The 15,533-nt window shown below is 38.3% G+C and overlaps 1 protein-coding gene across 4 annotated transcripts in view; it reads left to right on the top strand.

Annotated features, from left to right (window-relative positions):
- Positions 1-7,805, top strand: part of LOC126162496 (uncharacterized protein CG7065-like) — a 73,663-nt gene extending 65,858 nt beyond the window's left edge. For all 4 annotated transcript variants that reach the window (XM_049919044.1, XM_049919041.1, XM_049919045.1 and 1 more), the window contains 2 exons: positions 3,758-3,948; positions 4,109-7,805. In XM_049919044.1, coding sequence (XP_049775001.1) covers positions 3,758-3,948; positions 4,109-7,257 — 3,340 coding nt within the window. In that variant the 3' untranslated portion in view covers positions 7,258-7,805. The remainder of the gene's footprint in view (positions 1-3,757; positions 3,949-4,108) is intronic.
- Positions 7,806-15,533: the final 7,728 nt, after the last annotated feature.

Here is a 15,533-nt window from a genome sequence, read left to right as displayed (position 1 = left end):
CGAAACGGGGATTCCATTGGTTGCTCTGTTGTTTTTCCGGATCGTGTCCTCAAGGTTCGACTGCCTCAGACTTTTACTGTCTTTTATGCAGAATTGTCTGCGATCTTGCGGGCACTGCAGCAGACGAGATGTTCTTGCTGTCCTAAATTTCTTGTCTGTTCCAATTCACTAAGTGCCCTTCACTCATTGCAACGTTTGCATCCAGCAGATAAAATAGTCCAGACCATCCAGGGTGCCCTCCTCCAACTACATCTACATCTACATCTACATCCATACTCCGCAGCCACCTGACGGTGTGTGGCGGAGGGTACCTTGATTACCTCTATCGGTTCTCCCTTCTATTCCAGTCTCGTATTGTTCGTGGAAAGAAGGATTGTCGGTATGCCTCTCTTGATTACCTCTATCGGTTCTCCCTTCTATTCCAGTCTCGTATTGTTCGTGGAAAGAAGGATTGTCGGTATGCCTCTGTGTGGGCTCTAATCTCTCTGATTTTATCCTCATGGTCTCTTCGTGAGATGTACGTAGGAGGGAGCAATATACTGCTTGACTCTTCGGTGAAGGTATGTTCTCGAAACTTTAACAAAAGCCCGTACCGACCTACTGAGCGTCTCTCCTGCAGTCTTCCACTGGAGTTTATCTATCATCTCCGTAATGCTTTCATGATTACTAAATGATCCTGTAACGAAGCGCGCTGCTCTCCGTTGGATCTCCTCTATATCTTCTATCAACCCTATCTCGTATGGATCCCACACTGCTGAGCAGTATTCAAGTAGTGGGCGAACAAGCGTACTGTAACCTACTTCCTTTGTTTTCGGATTGCATTTCCTTAGGATTCTTCCAGTGAATCTCAGTCTGGCATCTGCTTTACCGGCGATCAACATTATATGATCATTCAATTTTAAATCACTCCTAATGCGTACTCCCAGATAATTTATGGTATTAACTGCTTCCAGTTGCTGACCTGCTGTTTTGTAGCTAAATGATAAAGGATCTATCTTTCTGTGTATTCGCAGCACATTACACTTGTCTACATAGAGATTCAGTTGCCATTCCCTGCACCATGCGTCAATTCGCTGCAGATCCTCCTGCATTTCAGTACAATTTTCCATTGTTACAACCTCTCGATACACCACAGCATCATCTGCAAAAAGCCTCAGTGAACTTCCGATGTCATCCACCAGGTCATTTATGTATATTGTGAATTGCAACGGTCCTATGACACTCCCCTGCGGCACAGCTGAAATCACTCTTACTTCGGAAGACTTCTCTCCATTGAGAATGACATGCTGCGTCCTGTTATCTAGGAACTCCTCAATCCAATCACACAATTGGTCTGATAGTCCATATGCTCTTACTTCGTTCATTAAACGACTGTGGGGAACTGTATCGAACGCCTTGCGGAAGTCAAGAAACACGGCATCTACCTGTGAACCCGTATCTATGGCCCTCTGAGTCTCATGGACGAATAGCGCGAGCTGGGTTTCACATGACCGTCTTTTTCGAAACCCATGCTGATTCCTACAGAGTAGATTTCTAGTCTCCAGAAAAGTCATTATACTCGAACACAATACGTGTTCCAAAATTCTACAACTGATCGACGTTAGAGATATAGGTCTAAACTATAACGATTGGGGAAGGTGGTGGCTTTCTGCTCGGTTCCAGGGCATGTCGGCATTGCTGGGAACGAAAGGGCAGATCTCGCAGCCAAGTAGGCATGTCTTGATCCCAATTGTTTCAGTGTGCTATCCCCCTGCACGCACTCACCTCGCTGTTGAGCTTTGAGTCATGCGTTGATGGGAGGATGAGTGGCTGGAAATGACTGACAATAAGCTGTTTGGTCAAGCCCACAACACGTGTGTTATGGTGGACTTCCTTACAGCCCTGTAGACGGGACAAGGTTCTCCTCATTCGGCTTCGGGTAGGCCACAGTCCTATGACGCATGGCTACCTGCTCCAGTGTGTGGTGCTTGTGGTATCCAGGTCACTGTGCGCCACATTTTATTGGATTGAGTTTTATTTTCTGACCAGCGGGCCGCGGTTGACTTGCCAGCAGATCTGCCATCTCTTTTAGGAAACTCTCGAATGAATGTGGTTAAAGTTTTAAAGTTCTGGGACTTTTCAAATGTTTTTACAAAGATTTTAGGGAGAGGGTCTTCATTTGCTAACTGGGTGACAAACTCGCACATATTTTATGTAAGTGGCCAGCCAATGACAATTTCCTGTGGCATTCTTGATGCTCCATTTTCGTTTTCCTTATGTTTTGCTTTATTATACAGAATTTTCCTTCTTTTCCTGCTTTCTTTGCGCGTGTGCTTAAGTTTTGCTAAGTCTGTCCACATTTGTTTCTTTTAATGTGTGTCAGGGCACTGATGACCGTGACGTTGAGCACCCGTAAGCCCCAACACACACACACACACACACACACACACACACACACACACACACAAAATAATAAATCAGTACCTGAAAAAGTGCCTAAAAAAGAATGGAAGCAATAGATTCAATGAGATTTAAAATATCTCATTTCTGTAATCCAGAAAAAATGTACTTGCTAGCTGAAATTGGGGAAAGCAATGAAGAGCAACAAAAGCTTTCCGGGGAAATAACAAGAGTATGAAAAGGGCAACAGAAGATGGGTGGTCTCAGGTTCAGTGAGATAGGTATGGAGGGTATATGGAAAAATGATATGTTAGATTTGAATTAAGTGCAGTGAATAGCAAGAGTGTATGCAGTATCTTTCATGTTTTCAGTTTTTCTTTGATTTTCTTGTGGCTGGATACTTGAGACTGTACCAAAACACTTTCCTCATGTTATTGTTATATATTCCAAAAGAAATTTACTGTACTTGCTAGTGAGCTACACACAGTTTTTGAATTGGTTGAAAAAGTATTGAGAAATATGTTGAAAGTATTATAGATGGGGCTATAAGTATGGAGTCATAACTTGCATTTTAGATTGCGTAATATTTTGCAGATACCATTGGCAGGAGGACAGTGTAATAACATGCTGGCCAGTTTTGCCAACGAAACATTTGGCAGGTTGATACATACATTTGCATTAAAATGGAAAATTATTCCATGGAAACAGTTTGTAAATGAAAAACAGCAAAAATTTGGATGTTCTACAGTGTTAATTTATTTAATTAATAATTTTTTATCACAGGGTAATTGTCAGACAATTTTACTGGATGGTACAGCCTTGTAAGCCAAGAACAAGTTAATTAACTAAATTAATATTGTAGAATATTCACATTTTTGTGTTTTTCTTTTACAAGTACACAGTTTTTCCACCAAGCAATGATGAAAGAATCAGTTAACTGAAGAGTTAGAATGGTAACTAATTTTATTTAGAATTTGGTGAGAGACGACTTTTAGTTCGATAAAATTGACTCTCAGATAATTAAATCCTGACAACCATATAGAGAAGACTATGCCCCCACCCTTTTTTTTTCCCCTCCACACTCTCCCTACAATATCCGCAGCGTCCTTAAAAATATATTCCATCAGAGGTATTAAATATTTAATTTAGTGATTCATGAACCCGGTTTATCTTATAGCGTAGCAAAAGACTGGTTCAGAGCCCTCATGGTATTACTCCACCTCAACCCCCTTTTTCCCAACCACACAACCACCACATGAGCACACACAAACTTTACCTGTTCTTAATAATCATACAGTTAATGTTGTTTGTACAGCATATATTGTGCTAATACAGTTGTTAGAAAGGGGAAGTTACTTTAATCTATATGTTCTTGCAGTACTTTCAACAAAGGGAAAATAGCTGCTGCACATCTAAGAACTCGAGACATTGAGAGCAGCTTTGAGAAGAAAGAAACCCCAGTGGCTGGTGCTAACAAGAACCTGAAAAGACATTCAAAGGAAGAAGACACCACACCTAGAAGATCAGATAGATCGTCGATAGAACAACGCAAAAGTTTAGAAGTTGGAGGTTAGTCTGTCATTGACTAGCTACTTATTTGAAACCTGTTAAAATTGTTTTGTTTTTGTTTTTAATAATGAATGTTATTGATTTTCTTATTTGTTTCATCAAAGACTTACTGATAAAAAATATATATATATATATATTTTTAAATTCAATTTGTTTTCAGAAGACGATGTTGATGCAGAAAATAAACCAAAGAGTTCACTCTCTTCAATTTCAAGTACATCTATTTCCAGATCAAGATCCCGATCAAAATCAAAATCAAGGTCTAGAAAGAAAGCAAGAGCTCGGTCAAGATCTTATTCTCCATCAGTTTCAAGACCTGCACATGCACCAAGTTATAGAGAAGGCAGGCTAGAAAGTTCAAGGTCCTTCCATAGACGTACAAGTAGAGGATCTCCTGTACCGTTTTCTAGGCACCGATACAGGCGATCTAGGTCGCATTCGAGGTCACGGTCTCGTTCACGGTCACGACCTAGGCAGAGAATTAGATCGCACTCGAAGTCTCCTGTCAGATCACACCATCATAAGAAGGAGACTCCTCGGTTATCACCAAACCGTAAAAGATCACCGAAAGAGGACCCAATAGCTGATGAGAAAAGTAAGTGGGATACATTCCGCCATGAAGTTGATAAAATTGAACGAGAGGCAGCCAAACTTTTAAAATTTCATGAACAAAATCCAGAAAAACACCCAATGTATCCAGATGAATGGAAAAAATTTTGGAGTATAAGATATAAAGAATTACAGGCAGAAGGAAAAGATCCAAACAAACATAATTTTAAACCTGAATGGATTGAATTCTGGAACAAAAGAATGTTATTTTTGCATAAGGAAGATGTAAAAAATAAAAAGGAACAACTGAAAAAGAAATTAGGGCTTCCAAAAGAAGAGCCCCTTCCAGTTACCAGCATAAAAAAGAAAGCACCACTCCATGCTAATAAAGATGGAACAGTTGTGTGTGCAGACCCACCAAAGAATGTTGTAACTGTAAATGACAAGATCCAGTCAAAATCATCAAAGCACACTGTAAGTACAACTAAAAATATCAGAAGCAGTCACTCTCCTATGAAGGAGACATCTAAAGATAGGGAACCAGAGATGAAAATTAAAATACCTGAGAAAAAAGTGAAAGAGAAACCTAAAGTACCCAAACAAGTGACTGAGGAAGTAATTGTAATTGAGAAGAGAGAGGAGAACAGGAAACCTGATGTGATTAAGAGCTCAGATGAAGCGGAAATAGTGCCAATTTTACGTCTTCTTACAGCAATGGAATCGCAGTTAGGTTCCCTTGGCCCCAAGATTAATAATCTAATGGGAAAAGCTTTGTCACTAGAAAAAATTGAGTCCCATTCAGCAGATTCCCTCTTAACGGTTCCTGAGAATATTGTCTTATTTGAGACTGTTAAGGAGAAACTCAAGGGTCAGCTTATGGCAGGTATAGTTGAAAAAAACATGTTATCAGCGACACAGACATGTCTTGATCTGTTAGTAAATGCCTTGAAGAAAATTGATGATAAGATCATCAAAACAGCACCTGTTTCACCTGTTCTGAAACCTTCAGTTGATTTTATGAAGCCAATTGTGGAAAATGTTCCTGTGGCAGAAGAAACAAAACTTGTGGCTGTTCCAGAAGTTAACCCACTGGACAAGGTGGCTATTGCACAGCAGATTGCAGCAGCCCTTGTGGCACAAGGTAAAACAGATGTCACTCAGGAAGAGTTAGAGCAATTAATAAATATTTTCACAGGCATGACACAGGCTTCGAAAGGTTCTGGCTCAGTCGTATCTACTGCTCAATTTGTTGCAATGCAGCAACAGCAGCAGCAGCAGCAGCAGCAGCAACAACAACAACAACAACAACAACAACAGCGGCAGCAGATGGGTGGAGGGAGTGATCTCATGAATCCCCAAAATCCTGCTGTGATGATGATGTCAAATATAAATACCGCCTCCAAAGAACCTGCTACTGCATTACAGCAGCTGTTGTCTGTAGTGACCTCCAAACCATCATCCTATACTGTTTCTGCAAGTGGGAGCTCTAAAGATAATGTAAGTGGTTTACAATTATTGCAAACTGCATATGATGAGCCAAGGAATTCGCCCGTAACAAATAGTATTGTTAGAGGTGACAAACAACGTAACATTTCTTCCCAGGGTGCTGGTATGTCTGTGGACGAGAAAAAACAGCAACCCAGTGGACATGATAACAGAACAGGAAAAGAGATAAGTTACTTGTCAGAAGTAGAATTACAAACATTGCTTCAAAATTTTAAAGATCTTTCAGCTCATGAACAGCAATGTCTAATAACATACTTACGCAAACTAGAAGAAAGTGACCCAGTTCGAGTAGAACAACTAAGAAAATATGTTGTTATTGAGCCTCCAGTGAAGAAATCCCCATTAAATATGGCTTCTAAACCTACACCATCACCAGACAGATTTCAGATCATTGCTGGCAGGAGAGGAAGACTTTCTCCATTTTCGCAGAGACTTTTTAGTTCAAATTCTAATGTAGAGGACAAAGAAAGTAAGAAACCTACATATGAAAAAGAAACAGAAAACAAAAATGATGTAGATGATTCTGATGAAGAGTATACTTACGAGGAAATATATGCAGCAGCATCTAAGAAGGTTAAAGAGAGTGAAGAAGCAAAGGCAAAAGCAAAAGAACTTGAGAAGGAAAGAGCATCTGTAAAGCGCAGTGACTCATCTAGTTCTGTTACAAATAAAAGTGATGACCCTGCCAATCTCCTTAGAGAGACAAAAGCAATGATTGCTAATTTAATGGGACAGCTTCCTTCCAAGTACCCAAACAAACATAATGCAGAACAATCTCCAAGGAAAGATATTCCTGTGATAAAATCAGCTATGAAAAAAGACAATCTACAATCACCTTCCACAAGTGCAAATGTAAGCAATATATATACTGTAAATACACGGTCATATGGCGGTCGATATGACTCTAGTCAGTCTACCCACCATTATACTGCAGAGAACACGTCAAATAACATGGCTCCTATACAGCAGCATTACTCTCAGTATCAGCATACAGATTATTCTGCATCTTATGGCACACCACAAGGAACAGACTTCTCAAACACAGTCCAGTATCAGAGTAACTATGGTAATGAATATAGCAACAGTTACAATAACCAACCCCCTGTAACTCCTAGCCAGGAATATTCCAGCTATAGTGTACCTCCTCAAAATACGTATGCGGTGGATGATTATAATCAGTATGGACAGACTTCTTACCAAGAGCAGCGGACTGATTATTATCCCTACCAAGGTCAGAATCGTACGTACTATTAGTCCACTTAATTTGTTGAGTGGGTGCTGAACGTCGAGGCACTGTAATATTGCTATTCATTTGTGAAGATGGAGTTCAGTTCAGGTGAAAGCAAGTTTTTCAGCTGATCTATGCAGAAGATTTATACTGATGAAACAGTATAAAATTGTGTGTTTGTCCATTTCCATTGACAAAAGATTATTGATAAAAGTAATCTGTTAAATAGAAAATAAAAGCTGCGTTGATGGTACATCTGTTTGATATTGCGGACAATGATGTATTATCATACATGTTTCTTCTTTCTTTTTTTCCTTTTTTTTTTAAAAAAAAAAAAAAACGTGTAATGCAAAAAAATTTGTCAACTTCAAAAATAAATGTATGTAGAAATATATTGTGTTGTTTCCCCCAATTCTCAAATGTTTGAAAGACTTTAGATGTTTTTATTTGTTTGTCATTGTAGAATTTAAAGGAGCACAGTTTTATGATTTCCCAGTTGTGGAAGTTTTCTTTCTGATTCTTACTGCAGTGTAAGGATTTTGTACATAATAAAATGATTGTTATAGTACTTGAAGTTACTGTCCTTCTTTGTAAATTAGAGGTTTGTTGTCAGTACTAAAAATGTGATGGTGAATGATATATGTTTTGTAATTATTATGAAAACTTTACATGGTTCAACATAGTGATAGTTGGAAAATACAAATTGTTCATACTGCTATCACTCATTTCTCTTCTATTTCTTTTGTATGGCAACACATCAGTATGACGTATAAAATGTCACACTCATGTTGTCAAGAATGAAACTGTCTTGCTGTATTAGTCATTTAAGTGTCAACTTCAAAGGAATCCTATATTTACTTGCTTACATGCCGTGTGTGTGTGTGTGTGTGTGTGTGTGTGTGTGTGTGTGTGTGTATGTGCGTGTGCGCGCGTGCGTGCATGCATGCATGGGTGTGTGTGTGTGTGTGTGTGTGTGTGTGTGTGTGTGAGAGAGAGAGAGAGAGAGAGAGAGAGAGAGAGAGAGAGAGAGAGAGAGATGCTAATGTTTTATTTTACAAGTCAGGTTGTTTTTCAATCTGTACGACTGTACTGTGCTCTCCTGTTGTACGTTGTGCATGATTGATTATTTGTTTTGACTGTATTGTACAGGCAGCCTCTGCACCTGCTAACTTTTTTTTAAAGCTTTGATTAATTTTACAACTTTCTAGGCTTTTTTTTGTTTTTTTTAGTGTAATAAATGAAACTGTGTGTCCCTGTGTGACCCTTTAATTTTCGTCATGTGTTCGAAAGATTTGAATTTTTGTGCTATCTTAGAGTTTTTTAACGGAAATTCGACCACTTATAGTTTTGAATAACAGTTAAAATCTCACTGCTTCCCTAGAAGTGGCTACCTGTGGAAGCAATCATTTGTATTCACATGGCTTTTGGTTCTGATACCGGCTATTTGGGCAATAGTAGTTCTCAATATTGGTTACGTGTTATTTCAAATTACAATGTGTTTTTCAGTGAGAACTACAGTGTTTAGTTTCAGTTATAAAAATTTACCTATGCTGGATTTCATACAACAACCAGTTAACCAAAGAAACAAAGTTAGACTGACATTGCTGTGTTTTCATATTCAGTAACAAATAAGGCTCCCCTATTGTTTTTAACCAAATTTAGGGCATTTTTCAAAGTAATGCACAAAAATTCGGGTCAAATGAATAAAAAGGAGGAAATGACATAATTATGGCCAATGTAGCTTTAATAATAATTTATTTTCAAATAATTTACTGTACTACTGTGAGAGGTAACCATCAGTTTTTCATATACAAACAAATTTCCCACATTGTACTTTGCAGATGATAGTACAGATTCACTGGTACTTGAGCAGTACTTTTTTGCAGTGTGCATTTGCTCTAGAAGTTGTTTAAATTAAGTATCAAGATGTAGAAGTCCATAAAAGAGAGGGTAACAAATGTTTGTTTTAGCCTAGTAAAAGCTTTCTTAGTCTGTTTTTTTCTTTTGTCCACAAAGCTTTAATTATCGAGAACACACTTTCATCAGATGAATTAGAGCCTGGAGCAGCTACTGAAAATTCAGCCAAGCATCTAATATGCAGGGTGTGTCAGAAAGAATCATTCGATTTTAAAAAAGTCTTAACTATTATGTTATTTGAGATATGGGCGTGAACAGTGTACTGTTGGAAAGAGCAAACTATCGAGTTTTATGTGGTTCCTGCTAGGTAGCAGCAGTTTGTGCCCACTTCACTACTAGTGAAAATGGTGTGAGGACAACAGAAAGCATTTCGTTTTCTATGTTTTGTGCAGTATGGGTCAGTAATAACTGTCCAAAGTGACTTTGGTACTAGGTATGGTGTGGATCTTCCTACAGCACATAGCATTGGACGATGGCATAAACAATTCTGAGAAACATGTTGTGTGTGTAAAGTCAATTCGCCAGGCCATCTCCGAGTGTCTGACACAGATGTCGAATGCATCCGCCATAGTTTCACAAGGAGTCTGCAAAAATCCGTTCGCCGTGCAGCTCGACAGCTCAACATGCCCCTGATGTCCATCTGTTGTGTTGCGTTGATGTTTTACACATTAAACCATACAAAATTCAGCTACTGCAAGCTCTTTGTGAAGGTGGCAAACAACAATGTGTGGAGATTTACATCTACATGGACACTCAGGAAATCACATTTAAGTGCCTGGCAGAAGGTTCATTGAACCACCTTTACAATTCTCTATTGTTCTAATCTCGTATAGCGTGCAGAAAGAACGAACACCTATGTCTTTCCGTACGACCTCTGATGTCCCTTATTTTATCATGGTGATTGTTTCTCTCTATGTAGGTTGGTGTCAACAAAATATTTTCGCATTTGGAGGAGAAAGTTGGTGATAGGAATTTCATGAGAAGATTCCGCCAATACAAAACATGCTGCCCTTCTTTGAACTTTTTCGATGTCCTCCGCAATCCTATCTGGTAAGGATCTCACACAGCGCAGCAGTATTCTAAAAGAGGACAGACAAGCATAGTGTAGGCAGTCTCCTTCATAGGTCTGTTATATTTTCTGAGTGTCCTGCCAATAAAAGTAGTGTTTGGTTATCCTTCCCAACAACATTTTGTGTGTGTTCCTTCCAATTTAAGGTGTTCAAAATCATAATTCCTAGGTATTTAGTTGAATTTACAGCCTTTAGATTTGACTGATTTATCATGCAACCGATGTTTAATGGATTCCTTTTAGCGCTATTCTGTAACTTCGTTCTTCACAAGACGGAGGATGACAGCTTTCTTCCACGCTTAGTGTTTAGTGACGAGGCAACATTCCATTTAAATGGAAAGGTGAACCATCATAATCTGAGAATATGGGGTACAGAACAACCACATGAAGTTGTAAAATATGGGAGGGTCTCCTGAAATTTAATGTGTTTTGTGCACTTTCACTGGAAAAGGTGTATGGTCTGTTCTTCTTTTCCGGAAACACTGTTACAGGAAGCACATGTCTCGATACGCTTGAGAACAGGAAGCACATATATCAATATGCTTGAGAACTTTCTTTTCCAACAGTTCGAGACTGATTTAAATGACATCATTTACCAGCAGGATGGGGCGGCACCACCACACTTTCATCTGGAAGTGCCGGAATTTTTAAATCAAAGGATTACTGAATGATGGATCGGTTATACTAGACCAAATGATTCAGCCTTACATTACTGGCCTCCAAGGTCACTGGACCTGACTGTATGTGATTATTTCTTGTGAGGGTTTACTGACTGTATGTGATTATTTCTTGTGGGGGTTTATAAAAGACTCTGTTTATGTGCCTCCATTACCAACAACAATGAATGAACTGAGACACCGCATAACAGAAGCTGTGGAAGCTGCAACTCAAGACATACCCTCTGCAGTGTGTGAACAACTTGAATACCACATTGACATATGCCGTGCATCTCAAAGGGGGGCCATATTGAACACCTACGAAAAGGTATGGGGAAAAAAAAAAAATCTTTTTGAATTCCCCGTTCATCAAAAAACAAAATTCATTGTAAATGTTTATTTGTTTCAGAAATATAGACATGCAACATCTGATGATTCCTTTTGATACACTGTTTATTTTAGACACACTCGCTGATTGTGAAAATGAATGAAAATTTCATACCATTTTTCACTGACATTAACATTAGATTTCATATTTCAGTTCAGAAGACAGCTTTCACAGTATTTACTTACACAACAGTTCTTGAGAAACAGTTCTACCCCATCCACAGTGAAGTTCATGACACTAGATTTTACAAACCTATACAATTCTTGAATGCTAATCTAAGTTGACTTTTTTATTTAAGGTGGTCTACTCCATTGGCTGAAGAGGTTTCATAAATGGTTCACACCATTCCCAAATATATTCGTATCAGAGGCAGCTGTGGTGATACTGCTAAACTGAAAGTATCACTAACCCATCATATTCAAACTCCTGTAACTGCTGTTTTACTACAGAAGTTAAAATTCAGATTTTACAGCTTCTAGTTTGCTAAGTAAAATATTCATTTTGTCTGGAAGTCCAATTATAATAACATTTTCCATTTCAGTGCACAGAATATTGTTTGAGAAAATACTTAAATGTCTTGAAAGGAGCCCAAGGGTGATAAAAGAGAACAGATTTTTGAAGAAATTATTTTGGGTAATAGGGCATTTATCAGTGGACAGGAAGTAGGATTTTAATGCTTGGCAAATATCAATGATTCTTTCAACAGAAGTTAGAAATGATAACCATGTGGTTTTACTATGGTGTAAATGTTTCTTATATCCTATTTCAGTCAACTGGGAGAAGGATTCTACTTTGTTAACATGAGCAGCATATATGGAAATGTTGGTGTATTTTACCACAACTAACAGAATGGTTCTACTATGTTAACATGGGCAGCATAGATATGGAAATGTTGATAGATTTTACCAATTATGAGATGAGTATCAAGGGGTAACCTGAATGAGATTTTCACTCTGCAGTGGAGTGTGCGCTGATATGAAACTTCTGGCAGATTAAAACTGTGTGCCGGACCGAGACTTGAACTCGGGACCTTTGCCTTTCGCGGGCAAGTGCTCTACCAACTGAGCTACCCACGCACGACTCACGCCCCATTCTCACAGCTTTACTTCTGCCAGTACCTCATCTCCTACCTTCCAGGAGAGCTTCTGTAAAGTACCTATGTTGTAACTCCTGAAAATTTAAATACTCTACTGCACGCAGCTTCTGAGATTTAGGGAATAATTCAACCGAAAATTTAAATTTTCAGAAATAGCTTCTAAAGTTCGAAATCACTAAAACTTACTTAATGTATGTCCTAATTTTCAATTTTTACACACTCTAAATCGTACTGTGTGTCGTCCTCTTGATCGTTTTCCATGGATCTCAATCTCTTCTCCCTTCTGGACTGTTAAGTGTCCATTCTTGCTGGATACTGTGCTTTATCAGTGCAAACATTGTCCATCTGTTGAATTTCTATGATGCAGTTTACTCCATGTATAATTCCCATGTGCTATAGCACTTTCATCCTACAAATGTTGCCATCATTAAAAGCAATAACAGCATCATAGATTCCTCATTTTAATGTTTTCCTTTCAGAAAAATTTTTTTGGTAACTGTGTCCGTATGAGATTGCTGAAAAACTCTTTTGGATGCTCAGAATACCCACATAGAGATTTATTGAATGTCAGAATGTGACAGGTCTGTGTAAATGGGCTTAATGTTTTCCTAGACTGATGCTAGGATGGAATGTTTCTGGCTGTATGAATTACCAGTATTGGATGTTGTGACACTTGCACCAGGAATCTGGTCGGGAAGGGCAAATTTGTTGTATTGGTTTGTCCTTTGTTGACAGTTTGCCCATACTGCCAGCCCTAATTGTCAGTGTTATTCCAAATGGTCATCCGATAGCACTGTTGTAATTCATCAGTAATTTGTTCTGCCAACTTACCCTTTATGGTTTTTGGAAAGTTTCAATTTCCACAGCTTCATGACCATCGTCTTCTGTACGTTACCCACACATTCCAGTTTTGTGATAGATTACCAGCATAAGGCCAGCCTAATTCACTCTGCATGCTTTTCAGTCCCCATTACCTAAGAACTTAAAGTAACAAACAGCCATTTCAATGGATCGACTGATAATTTCAGTAGCTACAGAGGCCTCCGTTCCATCACTAGATCCTTCATAGCTCGTATCACGGTATGCGCTGCTTCGTTCACTGATTTATGTTTATTATAATATGTTTTATCATTCTGATATCCACGGTGTTCACTGCAGCAACAGAATTCTTAGAACTCCTTCATGTGGTTTTATATTACAGAAAGCTACTACATTGTATTTGACAGTACTACCAATAGAAACAACATAGTTTCGTCTTTGTAATACAGCAGTCCACAGCCTTCTATATAAAAAGTTACCATATTTGTTTCTTTTAGTGTGTGTAAGGGCACTGATAACCTCGTTGTTGAGTGCCCGTAAGCTACACACACACACACACACACACACACACACACACACACACACACATTATATTTGATCTTGAAGTAATGCATGTACAATTTTTAACACTTCAGGTAGGTGAAGCCGATATGTAAAAAATGGGATAACCTACTTCCCACGTGAATTTACAAATGATTTATATACTGTTTTGTTAAGAAAATAGCAAATTTCATAATGAGATAATAATCCAAAAATGACAAACAATTTTTTTTTTTCCATTCTAACTCCCCTTGGGGAAACATAATGCCCTATCTGGATAATGTAAAATAAGGTTTTTTGGAAGGTACATTAGCTCAGAAACTAGGCAATAAAAAATTTTGATATTTTGGGGATCATTGATATTTTCCTTATGTAACTGCTGATGTAGGGATTTAGCAATATTGCTTATAAGGGAAGATATTTTTTTTCTCTAAGCTTCATTTTTTATTTTAAATTTCAGTTCTATTTTTGTGATAAAATGTTAAAATATATCTCTTCATATGAAAAATAACTTAAAGTGATGCAAAATATATGTTTGAGTTAATCCTGAAAATTTCAGCTTTCTGTATTGAATATAAACTGGGAAGACTACCTTTTGTATTGAAAAAATAAACTTATTGAAAACGAAGTCCCAAGTTGAGACATCAAAACGTGCCTGCTGCATAGCTTGGGTCATAAGAGTCCTCCTCATCTCCCAGTTGTAATTTCCTCTCGGCACCCCTTTTAGTTTCTCTTGCAACCCTGTTGTATATCTTTAGCTTGTTTGGAGCATTTCTCTCTCTCTTGCTATCCAAATTTCTCACCACCTCAACAGTGCAACATCGTACACCTAAAGCTACATTTTCCTCAATGCGGGAATTTGTTGCAGTGTGCTGCGGAAAAAGCTTTCATCTTCTGCTGTGCGATACGGGTCGCTGGGTGCTGCATGAAACGTTTTCCTAGGCACAGTGCGGTGGGCATCAGAACCTAAACAATGAAACTTCTTCTTCTTCTTCTTCTTCTTCTTCCTTTTTTTAACTCAATGAAAATTTTGTGTTGTTGAAATAGATAAATATTCAAGATTTTAAGAAAAGTTGATTTTTCATGCTGCTCGATATTTATCATGCCATATCTCCTAAACTAATTCTACAAGAGCAGTTTCATGCGGTTTATTGGCGCGACGCTATTTACTGCGCAATGCGAGGAGCTGTCTGCTAGGCCCGGGGCAGTGCAGCGTGGCAGAAGCAGCAGATACAGTGAAGGCCAAACATGCAGTGCCGTGCTTGAGCTAAAAACTGTTAATTTTGGTGCTCTGAAAGTACTTGGAAGTTAGGCAACAGGAGGAGGACTGTATGTTATTGGAAAAAGTATTCAGGAAGCACAATGCACTGAGATGAATGTGAAGAAGAAGGAGCATATAAAATTTAGTTACAAAACATATGCTTGGCGATGCGAGAAGTTTATGTCATTTTTCAGATTCACACTCATTCAGTTTTATTATTTTCTTTTGTTAATTGAAGACAAATTGAGAAGTAATTCCTGTAACCGGGTGGCAAAATGTATTTCATTGGACACAATAAAAGACATCTACATCATACTCCACAGGCCATCTAATGGTGTGTGGTGGAGGGTACTTTTGGTACCACTATCTGATCCCTCCAACCCTGTTCCTCTCACGAATAGGTTTATTCATTTTTTTTTTCTGATTTCTGACCAAATTTAGTCTTCTTTTTTTTTTTTTTTTTCATTTGATTTATCCACTCTGTGTCGGTCATATTCCTCAAAATTTGCTTTTTGGAAACCAGTTTGATAAGTTACTCATCCTCTGAGGGGGAGAA

Source organism: Schistocerca cancellata, chromosome 2 (genome assembly GCF_023864275.1).
Source record: "Schistocerca cancellata isolate TAMUIC-IGC-003103 chromosome 2, iqSchCanc2.1, whole genome shotgun sequence".
Taxonomy (NCBI): Eukaryota; Metazoa; Arthropoda; class Insecta; order Orthoptera; family Acrididae; genus Schistocerca; species Schistocerca cancellata.
Note: the sequence above shows the minus strand (reverse complement) of the source record. Positions and strands in the feature narration are given on the sequence as shown.